Genomic DNA, 18214 nt, shown 5'->3' on the forward strand with positions numbered 1-18214 from the left:
ATGTAAGGTAGATATAGTTTATATTGAATATTATTAAAGAATTTGAAGAAAAATAAATGGAAAGTTCCTTCTGTATGAGAATACCAGTGCTGCACAAAAAGCTGTGACTGAGGTAAAGCCATCTTTATTATCAAAAATTATACACTGGTAATGCTGTGTGTATTATTTTCTGCTCACAGCAATCCCACTGAAGGAAGAAGAAAGAGAAAAAAACTTCTGCCCCAAAATAGTATAGTTTCACAAAATTTAAATTTATGTTACAATTCAGTTATTAGTCTGGCTTGGTGAATCCTACAAACTAAATACTTGTTTTTACTTTCAGGTACTTACGTAAAATGGTGTGTATAATAAGCTTTTTCATTTAATTCTTAGGTCACAGGCAAGAAGTATTGGCAGTGTCTTGGTCCCCACGTCATGAATATATTTTGGCAACAGGAAGGTAGGGGATGTTACTGAACTATTAAATGCACTGGAATATTGGTCAGTAAAAATTTTATATATTCTTTATGCAGACTTATTTCAATTCAAATGCACTTCTGGAGTTAATTTTCTTTGTTTATCTGTTCACAGTTTTAAAGCTTTTCCCTAGAAAAATTAAACCTAAAGAGCTGTACAAATCATGCTTGTTTTATAGCAGCTTTGTACAGAGCTTTGAAACTCTAGTTGTAACTACTGATATAGGAAAATGGTAGAATATTAAGTTTATTACCTCCTACTGTTTATTAGTGTGTGCATTGCTAATCCATGTTGTAAAAAAGTAAAAAATGTCTAGCGCAAATTACCATTCTGGTAATCACATTTATTTATGTCAAAGAGAATAACTTGAGTAGCTTAGCTGATGTAACTTTCCAAGCTACAGTAATTCAGTATGAATTCAGTATGGATTGTATGTTGATATTCTTGGGCCTTTTTTGTTTTCTGTATGGACATTTTTAATGTAAAAAAATCCTCTTGGCTTTTCTATAACTTCTGTTTATGTTAGCTTTTGATTATATTGGCATTCCTCTTCTCACTTATTAGATACCATGGTTTTTTAGTTTTGCATAGAAGAACAGCTATTTCATAAGTTTAGTGTAATGGCTGTTTTATAAGTTTAGTGAAGATACCAGATTTGAAAACCTTTAGTTTTTGAAGTCAAGCTTCTGAAAGGCTCATCAAAGTTGGAAAATGTTTTAACAGTGTGTTGTTTAGGGGTTTGTTTGTTTGTGGGTTTTATTTGTTACAGCAGATGACAATGTTGTGTTTGTCTTGTTACAGAAGATGAAAAATTATGTGCTTGTAGACAACTTTTGTAGCAGTCATACAATAGATCGGTGATAACAAAAGCCCAAATTCTCAGACCACCATTACAGTCAATACTGGAATCTGTAGCTATAGTTTAATCAACGGAAGAATCAGCAAGTTTATTCCCAGGCTCTGTATGTGTGCAAGGGTGTTATGTTATAATCAAAGAGACAAGTGTATTGTGTTACGGATGAAGATTCACTCTTAGGTTCTGATAGTGTACCAGCTAAAGTTATTAATACATGTAAATGAAAGTCGGAAGTTTGTCTTAAAATATTTTTAATGGAATTCTGTTGACTTGAGTGTGCCCACATGATGAGTGGTTCAGAATAGCTGCTGGATCAAGAGAAGTGCCAGGTGGGTTGACCAAAGACAGTTCCTGAATTGTGGTGCAATCAATTTCCCTAATTTATGCAAATCTGTTTTTCTTAGTGCTGATGGTAGAGTGAAATTATGGGATGTGAGGAGAGCTTCTGGATGTCTGAGTACACTTGATCAGCACAATGGGGAAAAGTCCAAAGCATCTTCTGAGGCAGGTAATACAAAGTATAACTGGTGGTAATTCATATGTAACTCGAATAATTCTTCTATTTCATTAATACTAAGTTTTGAATACTAAGAGCAGCAAGGACAATAGTGATGATCCAGTTGTTACTTAGTACATAACAGAGGCCATTCAGCTTTGTTCAGTTACTTTTGTTACAGAGTTAGGTTTTGTTGTTTGGGACTTTTTTTAGAGGGATTGCCTTGACAACAGTAGTGTATTTGTTCTTAATGGCTTTCTTCTAAAAAGGAAAATTCTGTTACCTTTTTTGTGAGTGGAAGAATTAATTTATGCTGTGAATTAGCCTTTTTATAAATATAATATTTATTGAATTTCAATAAATTGAGAAGAAAATGTTCTATAAAAAGCTTGTATTTGGTCTAAAAAAGATAAATATTGTTTGATGAAAAGAAAAATTTGATGTAACTCCAAAGATAACTAGTTCCATTTTATATATTCCTTTGAATACCATATTGACTTATTCAATCACAACATCTATCTTTTTGACTTTATTTTTGTCTGAAAGGTTCAAGATTGTTTTTTTATTATCTAATATCAATCATATATGCTAGGATATTTAATTTATTGAAACGTATATGAACTAAACAAATAGCAGGTAAAAATTGTTTTCTAATAAAACCTAAAAAAAGCAGTTCACACTTTTACATAAAAGGTATGTCTGAATTAGGTACTGCAGTATAATACAGAGAGACCTTATCCTGATGGCTTTAGAGCTGACCAAATGCTACAGTACGTTGTTAAGCGCATTTTCCAAATGACCGCTGACAGGCTGCAGACATCAACAACTCGGTGATAGATTGAACAGAACTGGCCCTTGAACAGCACCCTGAGGAGCACTGCTGGTGGCTGTCAGCTGGCCAGATGTTTTTATAAACAAAAAACTAAATTATTTTTAACTGAATGTTACCATTTAAATAGCACTTGCAGTACTCCACATGGAAGTAAAAATGTATATAAAGTAGTAATTTTTCTCTAGAAACCTGAGGCAGCTCTTTTTCTTGGCAGCAAACACTGCTCACAATGGGAGAGTTAATGGTTTATGCTATACAAATGATGGACTTCACCTGCTAACCCTTGGTACAGATGATCGGATGCGTCTCTGGAACAGCTCCACTGGAGAAAACACCTTAGTAAGTTTTCAAGGAACTTCAGTAGCATTTTTACTTTCACTTAATTTTAAGAGATTTATAATTTCTGCAGTTGTCAATAGAATTTGAAATTCATTTTTATAAAGGATATAGCTGTTCAATTTCATCACTAGAAGATTCGGTGAAAATTTTTTTCTTCCATATTTCTTTTCTTCTACTTTTTACAAAAAAAAAAAATATGAAGAAGCCTGGATTTACTTAAAGATTGAATATAGCAACTCTTAAGTTCATGAATTTGAGAGTGTAGCTATAAACATTTCTTATATTAATAAAAACTTTAATAAGTGTTGACTGTTGGTAGAAAATTTTGGAGTGTTTAAACTATTAGTTGCCAAGGTACTATGCATAGAGCAGTTGGCCATATCTGAGAGTTTCACTGGCTGCCTGGCTTTCTTGCATCTCTGTTTCTTTGGAATATCTCGTGTGGAGTTGCATGGCAGTGTTAAAAATATCTATTCATCCACCCTTCCAAATTTGTGTAGTAACACAGCAGCAGGATTGAGGGGTGGGAACTGTGTTAAACTTCTACTGCTATTCCAGTCCTTTCAATGGCTTGTGGATTTTTTTTTTATTTGTGACAAAGCTTCTTATTTGCATTTTCTGTTCAGTAAAGAAAATAGTTTTCTTTGTTTATTTTGAAAGAAGAACATGCTAGTTAAGTCAGTGTCTGTGGAATTTTAGTCAGCTGTAATTATGGTCTGTCATTGCTATCAGGAAAGAAATTTTGCTATACCTCAGAAGTCTTTTAATTCTGCTGCATAGTTTCAGAACAGAGCAAAATTAATTCCTTACAGATATTTAAATAAAAAGACTACTCTCCATGATAGCCATATTTGCCAGCTTGTTCTCAGCACCTCATACACAAACTTTGTCTTCAAATCACCACCACTGAAGTAGATAATACAGTTCATTCTGTATTATTGTACTCTCCTATTACCAGCTAGATTGCTGTTTTGTTTCTTGTTTCTGTGCCTGTTAGTTCATTGACTTGTTTCATAGGCTGTTTTACAGTTTTCCAATCTAGTATGGGATAGCTTGACTTTGTTTTGCTTTTTCAAGTCCAGAGTTATATTGTCCAAAGTTGTGTATTTTCACACACTGCCCAGAGGTATTGCTTAAAATAATTTCAAGCTAAGAAAATTGTGAAATTTATCAGGTAAATATTTCAACACAACACATTTTCTTCATGAAAAAAATAGTCAAAATTTTAATGATTTGTTTTAGTTAAATTTGTTTAGAGGAAAACTATACTGTTTTCCTGAATATATTTCTCTATCCCCTCATTAATACACTTTTGATGTTTGATAGGACTTCATTAGACTAATATAACTGACTAGAATATTTCCAAACATGTTTGGAAACTTTAACTCTTTTGTGAGATTTTTATCTGTGTAAAAATTGTCAAGAACATGAAACTCAATGAAACTGTAGCTTGAGACACCAGTTTAGGTACTTTTAAACTATTTTAATTTGAAGGCTTCCCTTACACCTCACCAGTAATGTCTTAGAAATTTTTCCTATCAAAGCTACCCTGGGAGAAAACAGTCCAGTATTATTTTGTTGAACTTGTAAATTTTCCTTGTGTCATACCTTTTGTTATTAATATTGTTGCTGTTACTGTTTGGTTTTTTATTGCTATTTCCAGTACTTAATTGTTCTTCTCAACCTATGATCTCTGCCTTTTGTGCTTTGAATCAGAGGCAGGAGAGCAAGTGGTTTTAGCTGGATTACTGAATTGGAAAATACCATTCCTAAACCACATGTGGTAATTCCTGAACAACGTCTAATTTCAGTAAGGATTTACGTGCTTGATGCAGATTTGGCATGCAACAACCTGTGCAAAGCCTATTCTTAGTGTGGAATTGCTAATTTTTAGGGATTTCTTTCTTTCCTTTTCTTTAATATCTATAAAATCGATGTTAAGAATAGTAAATTTTACTTAGCATAAAAATAATTCTCTTGATAGGCGAATGTAGTTTGAAATATTGAGATATATATATATTTACCCAAAATTAATTTTACTGAGTATTAAACATGAAGTAAAATTGACCTTTTCATATACTTTCCAGTGGCTTTAATAGCTGACTATGCAATCCATGTGATCTTTCATTTTGCAGGTGAACTATGGGAAAGTCTGTAATGAAAGTAGGAAAGGACTCAAATTTGCCATCTCTTGTGGCTGTAATCCAGAGTTTGCCTTTGTTCCGTATGGAAGTACCATTGCTGTTTATACAGTTTTCACAGGAGAACTGATAACTATGCTTAGAGGGCATTATAGTACTGTCAACTGCTGTGTATTTCAACCTCATTTTCAGGTAAGTAAAATACAAACAGTATTCCAGAGAAACAGGAATATTTGTGCAGATTGACATACTATTTGCACTATAAAAGCATTCACTTTCCAGGGGTATGCTTAATCAAAGGTAAGAGGGAGTACTGTGGTTTACATGACATCCAGGAAAGGTTAAGTCAAGTTTTTGGCATGACATTTTCTGGATTAAGTTCCTTCCACTGCATGTTTTGTCTCTCATGTGTAACTTCTCAATATACCTTTAGTAATTTGGCTTGTGTAGTCATTAGTAAAGCATATGTGTGAAGGCTTTTTTCTGCAAAACTGAAGAGGAGTTGTCTTTCTGAGAGATATCTGAGACTAATCACATTAAGAAAGAATGTGAAGTGTAGTAGTACTGCTGTGAGTACTGAGAAGGCTCTCAAGTCCTTTGCTACGGTGATCTTGCTCAAATGCCTGTAGTTACACTGGATAAAATGTTGACAACATCACCAGATTCTTAAATTAATCAGAGAACATTTCAACTGAGAAATACCATAGCATTACAGGGACTCATGGTACTGACAGATTTTTTTTCTTATTTCTTTTGCTATCTCCCGCTGGTGTATTTTTCTCTTGTAATAAAAGACTTAAAGATAACAAAGGTTAATTTGTTGTGAGATAGTATAGAACACATTGTGCATATGGCATGTATTGTGCCAAGAGCAGAATGAATGATAGTATGTGTTTTCAGACCATTATATAGTTGCCCTCATGTGTTAAGGATTGTACTTCATGTTCCAGTTCTCCTTCCTTGCCTGTTATTTCTGAGTGTCAGGTAGAAATATTTAAGGCAGAAGGGGCATGTAGATATCTTTTCATGACCTCTCATACAGTGCATCATAGAAGTGACTCTTGTAGCTTCTGCTTTGAGTCCAGTAGCTTTGACTGAATCACTGAGACAGACATCACTGAAAATTATGGACGTATTATGGACACGCAGTAGACCCCAAGCTAATAAGCTTTGTGTGGTAGTTTGGCATTTAAGAAAAAAGTGGGAAATATCCATGGAAGTGACTCCCTTGAGAGAGGCTGCTGGGAGTTTCTTCTCTGCTGGAGATCCGGCCAATAGCTAGCCAGTTTTAAGAATTGACAGCATTTTGGACCACTGAAAAGTAAGATCACCTTTGTGAATATCACCTTTTAAACCCAAACCCAGGAACTGTTTGTCTCTTCGTTTCCAGCCTTGAAAGGTATCAGAGCTCTGGTGTGGTTGGGTCTATGCAGCCTGTGGGGGTGTGGGCCGGACTCCAGCAGCTCCCAGGTCAGGGATGGAGACAGAGGGGCTTCCCTAGGCTGGGCTGGGCCACGGCTGCTGATACTTGCCAACACCCCCCTCCCATGGCCCGCAAAGATGGCTCCAGGCCAAAAAGCAGCAGAAAACCTTCTGTCCGCTGCCTTCCAGTGGCTGCTGAGCTGAAATTCCCACACCATGACTACCTGCCACGGCTTGGGCTGGATTTTATCCCTTTCACTACCCAGCTGAAACCTACAGACTTAATCCCCTCTCCATAGAGAGGGAAGTGAGAGTGATCAACGTGTAAAGAGACAACATAAAACATCAAGATCAGTAGGAGAGGAGTCGAGCCTCAGATGGAAGGAGAATGAACTTTAATAAGCTGAAATTTTCCTTTAGTAGAGCCATGGAGATGGACAGTAATGTTCTGAAAAACTCAAAAATTTATGGAAGAGTACTGGGGGGAATGAACTGTAAATCTGAGCAAAGGTATCCTTGATGAAGCTATGCAGATGGTGGAGTAGCTGTGATCCCATGAGATGCTTGAACGAGAGAGAGAGAGAGTGAGAGAAGTAAGAGTTGATGAAGACCCTTTGCCCCAAGGGAGAGAAGAAGAAAACCTCTGTTCCCAGAGATGATCACAGAAACAGGTGAAGAGAATCTTTGCCTTTGAATAACTCATCCTTAAAATAATACCCCTTGAGTTCATGGACCATGAACACACCTCTGAGTGGTGTGAAAATGGGAGGGAAACATGATGGCAGTTTTTTCTGGGTGGCTGCCAGGTATGGAGATGAAAAGCCACAAGAAAACTGTTTTCTTGTGGAGAAGTCTGCATGGAGTGACAAGAAAAAATTCCTCTCCCATAGAGACTGATGAAAAGACTGTTTTATAGCTGCTACTGCTTTAACATCCCAGATTTTGTCTCTATGTTGTCAGTTGCAAAAGGAAAAAGGGCGGGGGGGGGAAGAAAAGGGGGTGTTTTTTTAGGTTTTATTCTGGTTTCTTATTCTTGTAGTTCTGTTAATAAACTTCCTTTATTCCTTTTAAGTTTTAAGCCTGTTTTGCCCTTCTCCTAATCCTTATCTCACAGCAAGAGATGAGTAAGTTCCTTGTGATTCTAGCTAGGGCTAAAACCACCACACCTTGCTAGACCTGGAAGGCAGTTCTGGCATGAGTAGTTAGTGAATTATATCAACTGCAATATTCATGTTGTGGCTAAAGCACATCTTTTCCAAAATGATCTTGAAAAGCTTTTTGTCTTTTCAAGGATAGTTTCCCAACAAAACTTCTTGTGTGTTTATATAAAGTTATCTTTGGTGTCCTTTTTGATAAACTGAAGTGGTGAAGCTAATTAGATCTTTCTGTGAAACATGCTTTACTTGTTTTACATGTGGTGTCTTTACCTTGGTGTTTAAGATCCATGGTAAAGGATCACTTGTGTGTGCATATGCACACAAGAACTACATCAGTCCCTGTATCCAAAAGTTTGTGATGTCAACAACTTCATATGCTTATCTGATGTGAATCCTGTTCCTTTTCAGAAGCACCCTTTTCCAGAGTTCAGTTCTATACATGAGAAGTATGACTTGATTTTCTGTTTTTGTAAAGGCTTTGCTTTCAGTTGTATTAAATAGTTTGAGAAATAATACTGCTATATGTCATGCTTTGACACTGGCCAAACACCAGGCACCCACGGAAGTAATTTGCTTATCCTCTCCTGCTACAGTTGGGCTCTTGCTACAGAGGAGAGGGAAAAAAAGATTTAATGGAAGGTTCATGAGTTGAGATAAGGATTGGGAGAAAAACATTCTAAGGGAAAAACAGGTTCAAATTTAAAGGTATAAAGTAAATCTATTATTAAAGTCAGAGGAGGATAATGGTAAGTAAAATAAGACTTGAAAACATCTTTTTTCCCCACAGCCCCTCTCTCCTTCCCACTGACAGAGCAGGGAGACAGGGCATGGGGCTCTTGGTCAGTTCATCACCCAAGATCTGTTCACTCAGGGAGAGGAGTCTTTCTTCTGCCATGTCGTGGGGTCCCTTCCATGGGCAAACAGTCTTCCCAAAGACTGGTATGGTGTGGGTTACTCATCCACAGGGTGCAGTCCTCTAAGGACAGGCTGCTCTACTTCAGAAGCAAGGGTCCTCTCTCCAGAATCCACCCACTCCAGCATGAGCACTTTTCCCACAGGCTGCAAGTGGATCCCTGCATCCCCTATGGACTTGGTGCCTTACAGGGGGACAGGCTGTTTCACCATGCTCCTCACCATGGACAGCAGAGGAGTCTTGGCTCAGACACTTGCAGCACCTTCTCCCTGTCTTTTTCCACTGACCTTGGTGCTGCCGTGTTGCTTTCCCTCATATGTCATCACTTTCTCCTCTTCTCTGATGAGAGGACTGTTGCTCATAGGTACCACTGCCAACAAGTTCCACTAACTCAAAGATTCCTGCAGGATGTTGCAGTGCCAGGAAGTTGATCTTGTCTGGGTTCCACACTGGGGAGTCGTTTGCCGTGTTTTCACTGCCGGCCATGTGGCCCCACTGCCATCGCACAGGCAGTGGTGGCTGCTGTGGTGCTGTTTAACACCTCTCCTCATGTGGGATGCCAGGAAGGGGAAGCTACTGCTGCCCCTGCCCTCTTTGCCCACAGCATGGCTGGCTAGGGATGGCCAGGCAGGCAAGGATGAGTTGTGGGCCACAGCAAGATGGTGACATCCATGGTACCTCACGACTCTGGGAAAAAGCCTGTGTGTGTGGTATTTTGATTTTTTCTTAAATGTGTCATCACAGATAGGTTACCAACCTTTATAAATGGGCTAGCAGCATGTCCATGTTCAGAGCCATCCGAGATTGGCTCTGTTGGGCATGGTTAAAGCTTCTAGCAGCTTCTCACAGAAGCTATCCCTGTGGCCCTCCCCTGCTACTGAAAAGCCAGGCCTTCCCAAATCAACACACCTAAATCAGAATGTCAACACCACAGGTAGTGGTACTGTTATTTTCACTGGATTCATACATGTACTTCCAAGTATCTTATCCTATCTTGAGACCATTAAATGCATTCATCAGACTTCATGTAATTCTAATAGCAATTATGATTTTGTCAGTAAAATTCCTCTCCTGAGAATGTAATGTTGTTCGTAAAATTTATAGTCACCTCTTCTATTTTGCAAAGTTATTACTGCAAAGTTATTCACAGCTGTACATTTGTAATTTCATTACAAGTTGTAAGTAAAATCAATTTTGCTTAACAAAACCTGCTCTATTACAAACTTTGTTGAGTGGTATTTATATACCTATCTTTTAGCTCTACAGTAACTGAATCATTTAATAATCTTTTCCATTGCCATGTTTAGGATTAGAAAAATACAGTTCATTCTTGTCTATATTATTCTGCTTTTTTTTTTTTTTCTTTCTGAATGGCATATTAGCTCACTTTCAGTTTTGGAATTTTTAAATACCAAATATCAAATCATAATTAACTTAAGCAAGCCTGAAGCTTTTCTTGATGGTTCTTCTAAGGCTCTCTGATGTAAGCTATGTATACAGTGGTGAAATGTGTAGCAGATGGCTTTGTAACTTTTTTGGTACTTGTTAGCACATAACTGGGCTTTTCTCATGAACTGTGTTCATGAGAAACAAGGTCTACATATTTTTTGTAGTTCGGGCCATTTCTATCTAGTATTCTCTGTCACTGTTAAGAGTCTACTTCATATTAACAGCCTTCTAAACTTTTTCTGCTGTCTTTAACCCTGGTTTGTGTCCTACCCATCCTCTAATTTGGTCCTTAGATTTTTCTCACTATCTTTTCAGAATTCAGAATTTCTTATTGATATTGATGTTCTCATGTTCTTTCTGTTCCTTAACTATATTTTAATTGCTATCTTTGTTTCACCTCGTAACTAGAATAGGCTCTAAGAAGAATCTTAAACTTTGCACCAATTATGTATTTGAGGTGTCAAGTGTCTTCTGTTTGCTTGGAACCATATAATCAAATGTGATCACTGATAACCAAGCAGCTAGTTATTTGAAATTCAATTATACTAGTCTCTATCTGTTCTTATCTAAATTAATTAGCATGTTTGTGTGGAATACCTTTTATGTTTGAGCTCTCTCCAGAGAATGGTGTGAGCTCTAGTTAATGTGTGTATGTATGCCTTTTCTGATCCTAGGAACACAGCCATAAAATCCACTATGTTGTTGTTCGACTACACTGTTCTTACGTAAATATCTCTGTAAAGTTAATAAGATGTTAGACCTCTTGAGTAATAAGAACTGCAGAATCTAAAGTGCCCTTTAATAAGCATTAATTTAATAGGAGGTCAGTAATTTCAAGGGTGGTGTGGAAGAGAAAATCTTCATTGTGCAATATCTTAGATGATGTTTACAGCTGGATCTAACACACCAGTATGCCATGCTACCTGCTTAGAATGATTTAAGTAAACAAACAAGACCTACGTTTCCCTTTCAGAAAAAGAAATCGTGCAAATCATCATGCATGAATAACATGTCATAAAATAGGTAGGTAGTAGGTATGGAACAGGAAGCAATTTTGATTTAAATTATAGCTGCTGGTACTGTTCAAGAAATGCTAGTGATATCTGCAAAGGTATTTGGCAAATCCAGTAGCAGGCTATTACATAAAGCTAACTGAAAGTTATATCAGGTTTTATTTGCAGTCTTTCCATATATTGTACTATAAATATGCATAGAGCATGTTTGTAGTGCAATATATGTGTCTGTCTTGTATTGTACCATAATTCTATGTAGAGGCCACTAACTCTTCTTTTGACTGACTTACGGTGTGAGTCACCAGTTTAGGTAGTAATAATTAATTGTAAGTATTGCTTAATCCAGTGGGTATTAACTGAAGATCTTGCCATACCAGGATCAGAAAGTGAGACAAGTGGTAAGAAGGATTAAATGGAAGTATGCTGATGTCACTGTGACATTTCTCATAATGCTGGAAGGAGATACTTCGGCATGTAAAGATCTTTTAAAGTTCTTAGTGATATTCTATATTCTATCAAAGACAGGAGGCCCAAGTAGAGTACTGCTGACAGAATAAAGTGGAATTTGACTTATACTCTGGTGTAATATATCTTTTAAGCAAGGTAGGATGGTTATCCCTCTTAAAATTGTAAACTCTAATCTTGAATGTTTTATACGCATGAACAACTTCATTTCCAGTTTTTGAAAAGTAGGATAGCTTGTTTGAATAAGATTACCCACATAAATGTTTATAGGAACTGAGCATTGTGTTTCTGCACCAAATGTCAACATAATTCTTGTAGTTTAAACTATATATAAATTATATAGGAAACTTCCTGCAAAGACAGACCTATGTTAATGTATTGACCTTACATGGAATCAACGTACTCATAGTGTGCACATATGCAGAGAGTTGCTAGTTAAAGTGTAAAAGCCAGCATACTGGAAGCAAGGCTTTCATAGTCAGCCTGAATACCTCAAAAAATAGCTTTATATGTGTCACTCAGGCAGTTTAAATATATGACAATACTCAAGTGTTGTCAGACGTCACATATAATAGGCAGGAATGTAATTCAATATTGAAGATATATGAGAATATCTTCATACCTGTTCATTTAAATAGCACTTCAGAAAATGCATGTGTTATAGGTACAAAATTTACTGCAAAGATGGTGTTAATATTTCTCACCAGCAAAATTTCCTCATCTTAAAGTGACAGAGAAGTCTGTATTTCCTGTAGTACAGAATTAAGAAAATTAAGATATATTTGACTTACAGCTATGTGGAGTAAAGACTGTTACCATGAGTTGTGGGGTTCCTTTTGCAATGGGATCTTAGTCCATAGTCATTATCATATTGAAGAGAGTTATGGATATTAAAAGTAATAAATTGGTCTTTCTGCTCTGTGCCTTCCCAACAGGGTACAAGCCTCATACTGTACTCTATTTGTTAGTTTCCTTCCCTAGGCATACTGAAACTACATTTACTTAATAGTTCTTTGTTCCATACATACACTTGTTTCTGATGTGTATTACTAGATTGTTGATTCTTCTGAGTTCATTCCTGTTTTTTAATTATAATAAAATACTTGCCTTTTTTTGTTTTGTGGGGTTTTTGGTTTGTTTTTTTTTTTTCTTTATTTCTCCATATACAATCTCTTAAGGTTCCTAACTGTTAAAATAGGTGTCTTTTCAGGGGACAAGAGAGAGGGAAGAAGAAAAATGGATTTAAGCCATAAAATTCATTTCAATGTGGGTTTTGCTATTTTGATGAGCCATCTGGGAAAAAATATTAAAACCTATTTTTTTTTTTGTTTTGGCATATTATTTAAAATACAAATTATCCAGATTATAATATAAATTAGAAATTTGTTATTTGCCTTTATTTTTAAGTAATATTCTCTATCTCTTTTCCTGCCCAGTATGGTATCTATGTCACTATTCAATAAATTTGTGTGAAAGTAAGTTTTGCTTGTTTTTTTACAGGAACTTTATAGTGGTAGCAAAGACTGCAATATCCTTGCTTGGATACCTGCTCCACGAGAGCCAGTTCCTGATGATATTTCTGAAAAGGTAGTGAATTTTTGAGTTTGAACTGTATTTTTTTTTTTATGGTTGTTATACTTGGGCAGGTTGTGTGGAAATTCAATATTAAGTGTGTGATTCATCATCAACTTTTTTAACAGTTCATCATTAAAAGGAGAATTGCCCATTATTTCTGTGCAATCTTTGGATTCTTGTAGGGGTTTGAGAAGACTTTTTCTCTTGTAGCCTAATCAAATTGTTTGCAGGCTGCTAGCTTCCTACTTGGTTAAGAATAGTTCATGTCATTTGATAATGGGTTTTTCAAATCCTGCTTCTTTAATTTCTAAACTACTTTCTTCAGTTTATCCTGTTTTGGAATTGTAGAGGTGCTAGATTGTATTTTCAATTATTTAGGAATATACTGTATATTCAGCAGTAAGATTAGGGACACCACCCTTCATACACAAATATTTTTTATGTGAAAATATAATAAAGGAGTTTCTAAATAAGTTCATCTTTGTGTCCAAGGCAAGACATTGCAGGGGAAATGCAGGGAAGATCACATGTAAGACTGTTTTCCAGTAGAGTACTTTCTCTTGGGGAAGAAATATTTGAATGAGCAGCCTGAGTGGGAAAAAGCCTGTATTTTAAGGAACTGAAACTGTTAACAGAATGAGAGGCTGGCGAGCTGTACTACTGTTGAAAAACGAGGGTGCATTAATGTTTTGGCCCACAGCATATGAAAATTCCACTTTTTAGAATTCTGGCATTGTTCCAATTTAGATGGGAAAATTGTAAGAAGCATAAAATTGTTGTAACATTTGCCTTTTTTAAGTTTTTGTATTTCAAAACTATCCTACACTTAAGCAGAGAAGAAAAACATAGTTCCAAAGGTTTGATACCCTAAACCCAAAATGTGTTGACCTGAAATTAACATTTTTGCTGTGAAAATTTTGATGTGAATAAGTTGAATTTTTATTAGTCAGAAAAACAAAAATAAACAGCAACAAGATTATTTACTTAGCTCTGTTTAGGACTGCTGCTTTAAATTTGACACAGTGGGGGTATGTAATATATACCATTCTTTTGAAAGCTATTAAGCTACAGCTGCTGTTTGCAAATGCTGTAGATGAGCCTTGCCTCTGTAAGCTGTTCTGCTGTTCACAGGCCACTAATTCCTGCTCCCTCTCAAGTGTTAGAATAGGCATTTGAGTGCTTGTATGACTAGAATCTGAACCCAGAATAGATGTAAACAAGAAAAAAAATTTACCCTAAATTACTGTGATTCAGTGCATTGCATAGCTACACAAAACCTTTAGTTGGACCTTAGTGGGGCAGAGGTGAGAAATATTTTTTGGATGTGGATAGACTGCTTCCTGAAACTGTAGTGTTAAGTTATGATGGGCTGAGAATATTATGACCTAAATAAAAATGGTGGCATGCAGTAAACACAATTATAACATTAGTTACATTTTGTACCAAACATTTTATAATACTTCCAGTCAGTCCTTCAGATATTTTCTGCTAAAACTGTAATTACAATACAGTACTATTTCTTTTCATAATTTTTCGTGTCTCTAATCAGCAAAATGTCTAAAAAAGTAGTTAAAAATAATCCAGTAGTCATGAGAGATAGTTTGTCTGCATGCAGTCATTTAAAAAGTGCATTTAGCTTTGCCTTTGATTATAACATTTTTAATTAAGCAAAACACTGAGAATTTTTATTTTCTCTAGTCTCTGCCTCAACAACATTTAAATCCAGCATATGAAGACGCATGGAGCAGCAGTGATGATGAAGGCTAAATTTAAATTATGAGCTGATATAAATTGACATTCGGGCACTGCATTCACAGACTTTATCTACAGAATTGGACTTCGTTGGATTTATCACAACAGGATTTTAGGTACAGCTCTGTTAGAGCAAGGTCTTTCAAAAATAAGTTTCCACTGTTCTCTGTGTTTCTTTATCACTGTAAAGTTAAATCCAAAGGATTACTTTTTTCATACTTTCTGACTTTTGTACTTACACGTTGGTATACTTCATTCAGCTGATAAAGAAAAAATAAAAGCCCTTGGGACCAGTCAAAATGACATTGTTTCTGTAATCATTAGTACATGAGGAGATATTCATTTCCAAGACACATGATAAAGACAGTTTTCCATGAAAGAGGGCTGGCTCAAAAATACTTCCAGCTTTCTTTCATCAATGTGTTGGTGAAGCAGATTGTATCCATTTTCAAGTGCTTATATACAGTGGGAGTCAACAGATTTTTGTGCCTGTTCTTTTTGCATTTTCAGCTTTGCATGTTTTTCCACCAATGCAATATTCGCTTCAGAAAAAGGTATAGCTGGGATCCTCTGGGATCTAAGTATTTATATGGTGACTCTATCATCTAAAATCTGAATCTGTCCCAGAAAGCTACAAATAGAAACTACTTCAGAGTTTTTGTTGCTTCTGTTAGCAGGTTTTTAAGATCAATCTTCTATGTATGAATCACACATCCTTAGCAAACATGAAGGATTCCCGGACAGAAACAGGGCTGAGGTACAGTTACAAAGCAGAGAGTAGATCACATTCCAAGTTAAAACTATTGAATGTAGTCCTTCTAAACTGTTTTTATCTAAAACATTTTATGGTCCTAATGCCTGTTCTGTTTTGAAAGGGGGGAGGAGTTTTGTGGGGCTATTGTCTTATCTCAGTGACTAGTTTGTGCTTCAGACATTATGTAGTCTCTGTCACTAAAGAATATTTTCAGATTTCTTAAAGCATCACCAGCAAAGATATCAGTAAAAACAGGTCCAGCGTAAAAATGACAGTGTGACAAGTTTCATTGTAAAGGTTCACTCTTAAGGGCACACTGAAGAAAAGCAAACAAAAATCCAGAGTCAATCAATCCAATCCAAAATAAACCAAAAACTATACCAAGTAACTTACAACTGAAGTTAAATGATTCAGCAAAGGACTCATATAGGATTTACTATATCTCAACAGTGTCTTACTTACAGACATAACTTACAAATCTAGAGTACTTAGAGAATCTAGGAGAGCAGCATTTCTTGTGCACTTGGTACAGAATATGCACACTTGGTGCTCAGACACAAAAAGCCTGTACAAGGTGAAAAATTCCCCTCAAAGGTAGTGAAATACCCACTTCAGATGCCTTTGTGAAGAGTGGAGCCTCAAGGAGTGGGGGGTATCACTGCTCTGGGATCCTCCAAGTACAGCAATCTTGTGACTTCCCTGGCTCCGAGACGCCCCACTCAGAGGGGCTTTTCAGGTCACAGCCACTGCTCCAGCAGCACTCAGAGGGTCTCACTTTGGATCACTGTTTGTAGGGCTGCAAGAGAGAGGGCTTTGATCACAACTGTGTTCCATCCTGGCCACACTTCGGGCTGGAAACTGTCTTCGAAAGTGTAAGGAGAAAACATAGTATCCCACTTGGGTTCTTATTCAGGAAACAAACGTGTCCAAGGCTGTTCATTAAATCACAGGAGCTCATTAGACATCACAGGTTCCTGGGAGCAGACAGTATTTTTACTGGTAAGTCAAGAGAGGCTCAGTCTGGGTGCTGCTCCTAAGGAGCATTTCTCAGATCATATCAGGAGAGGGATTTGATACACTATTGCTTAATAACCTTTTACACATCAGTTTTTGCCTAAGTTGCACCATGAATGAATGCAATGTGGGATTCAGCTCAAGAAAAGTTAGGCTGTGAATTATTTGTCCAAGTATCTTCTTACCCAGTTGCCTTTGGGTTTAATGCCTCAAACAGTAGAAAATAGAAATTGCTTGCCTTGGGGGCTTCTTGCACTTTGTGGCAGCTAATATCTTCTTCATAGGAGTATTTCCAAGTCCTCTTCTGATATCAGTTGTTGGTGGTATTATTCTCCCTCTTGACTGTTTTCCTCTGCTGGAAGGAGAGTTGTTTTTGATGAGGGAAATAAGAAACACCTGTCTCTCATGTGGGCAAGAATCCAGACAAGTTCTACAACCCAGCACCTGCAAAGCCTTCCACATAATGGTAGTTACTGATGTGTGGTGTTTAGTTTGCAAGGTTTAAAAATCTCTTGGCCAGAGATACTAGCCAGCACTCAAACACCAATTTCTGTGAAAATTCTACTTTGAAGAATGGCATTTTTCGCTATTATTTACTTCACTACTTCTTTTTGTAGTTGTGTTAATTTTTTTATTTAAGCTTTCTCTAGGGAAAAAAAAATATACCTTCCACGTTCTTATGGCAGCTGTACTTAATTACTAAGTGTTGGTGTCTTTGAAATGGAAAGTTTTAAAGTGCAGTGAAGGTATACTGTATATTTCTCACTGCCAAGAACTAGGTACTAAGCCAACACTCAGTTGCGACTGTAATCTCTTTCTTGTGTGTAAGTTAAATGTTATAATTAAATCTGAGTTTTCTCCTTTGTTTATGCCTTTCTGCTTATGTACTTACGGCATATATTTTTATGGTATCAAAACTCTTTCAGAACCTGAAATGGAGCAAGTAGAGTGGTATACACTTAATCAATCTTCCCATCCTAACCCATCAGTCAGAAAAATCCACACGTAAAAGTGCAGTAAGATGTCAAAATGGGTGTTTGGTTTATATCGAAATAAAATTATTTACTTGACAGTCAACTAGCTCCTAGCTGGATTCTTGCTGTTAAGAACAGTAAAAGTTAAGAATTTAAGGAGAGAGCTTAGGCTGCAATGAACTGTATTTTTGTCTCACTAGTGGTACTGGGATTTAGTAGTCCTACTGTATCAGAGAACATAGAGAATCTAATCTTAGATTCTAGAGAATTTAATCTTTTCAGGCTGTTCTGGGAATTGAATATTGCTTAGAAGACTTTCTTTGTCTGCCAAGGCAGAGATTTTTATTTGAGCTTGATACAGTAAGTATTAAAAGATGGAGAAGAATGTGTTTGTTCTTACAAGAGATCAAAGAGTTTTCTTTCCCTTCTAGCCTTAGGAAACAATGCAGGTGGAGTCAGACTGAGCTAGTCCAACTGACGAAATACAAAAAGCTTAAGACAAGTTTCCTTCAGCTTAAGTGGAAGTTGAGTTCTGTGGATGCCGTAGGATAGAACTGATTACTTATGCCTAGTTTATGATGCTCAGAAAGTATCTGATATTAATAC

General features: G+C 36.5%; 2 protein-coding genes across 6 annotated transcripts in view; both read left to right on the forward strand.

Annotated features, from left to right (window-relative positions):
• The window catches only part of ERCC8 (ERCC excision repair 8, CSA ubiquitin ligase complex subunit), a 30715-nt gene extending 15549 nt beyond the window's left edge, over nt 1-15166 (forward strand). For 4 of the 5 annotated variants that reach the window (XM_086867111.1, XM_086867112.1, XM_086867113.1 and 1 more), the window contains 6 exons: nt 373-439; nt 1717-1820; nt 2855-2979; nt 5115-5312; nt 13040-13126; nt 14813-15166. In XM_086867111.1, the coding sequence (XP_086723237.1) occupies nt 373-439; nt 1717-1820; nt 2855-2979; nt 5115-5312; nt 13040-13126; nt 14813-14881 (650 nt within the window). In that variant the 3' untranslated portion in view covers nt 14882-15166. Of the gene's footprint in view, nt 1-372; nt 440-1716; nt 1821-2854; nt 2980-5114; nt 5313-11034; nt 11085-13039; nt 13127-14812 lie in introns of all 5 variants that reach the window. The other variant, XR_015280138.1, reaches the window with a different exon arrangement.
• Nucleotides 14846-18214, forward strand: part of ELOVL7 (ELOVL fatty acid elongase 7) — a 54601-nt gene continuing 51232 nt past the window's right edge. Inside the window, exon 1 of the mRNA XM_086867120.1 lies at nt 14846-14982. The gene's annotated coding sequence lies outside the window, so the exon portion shown is untranslated. The remainder of the gene's footprint in view (nt 14983-18214) is intronic.

Source organism: Cyanistes caeruleus, chromosome Z (genome assembly GCF_971803275.1).
Source record: "Cyanistes caeruleus chromosome Z, bCyaCae1.hap1.1, whole genome shotgun sequence".
In the NCBI taxonomy this organism is placed as follows: domain Eukaryota; kingdom Metazoa; phylum Chordata; class Aves; order Passeriformes; family Paridae; genus Cyanistes; species Cyanistes caeruleus.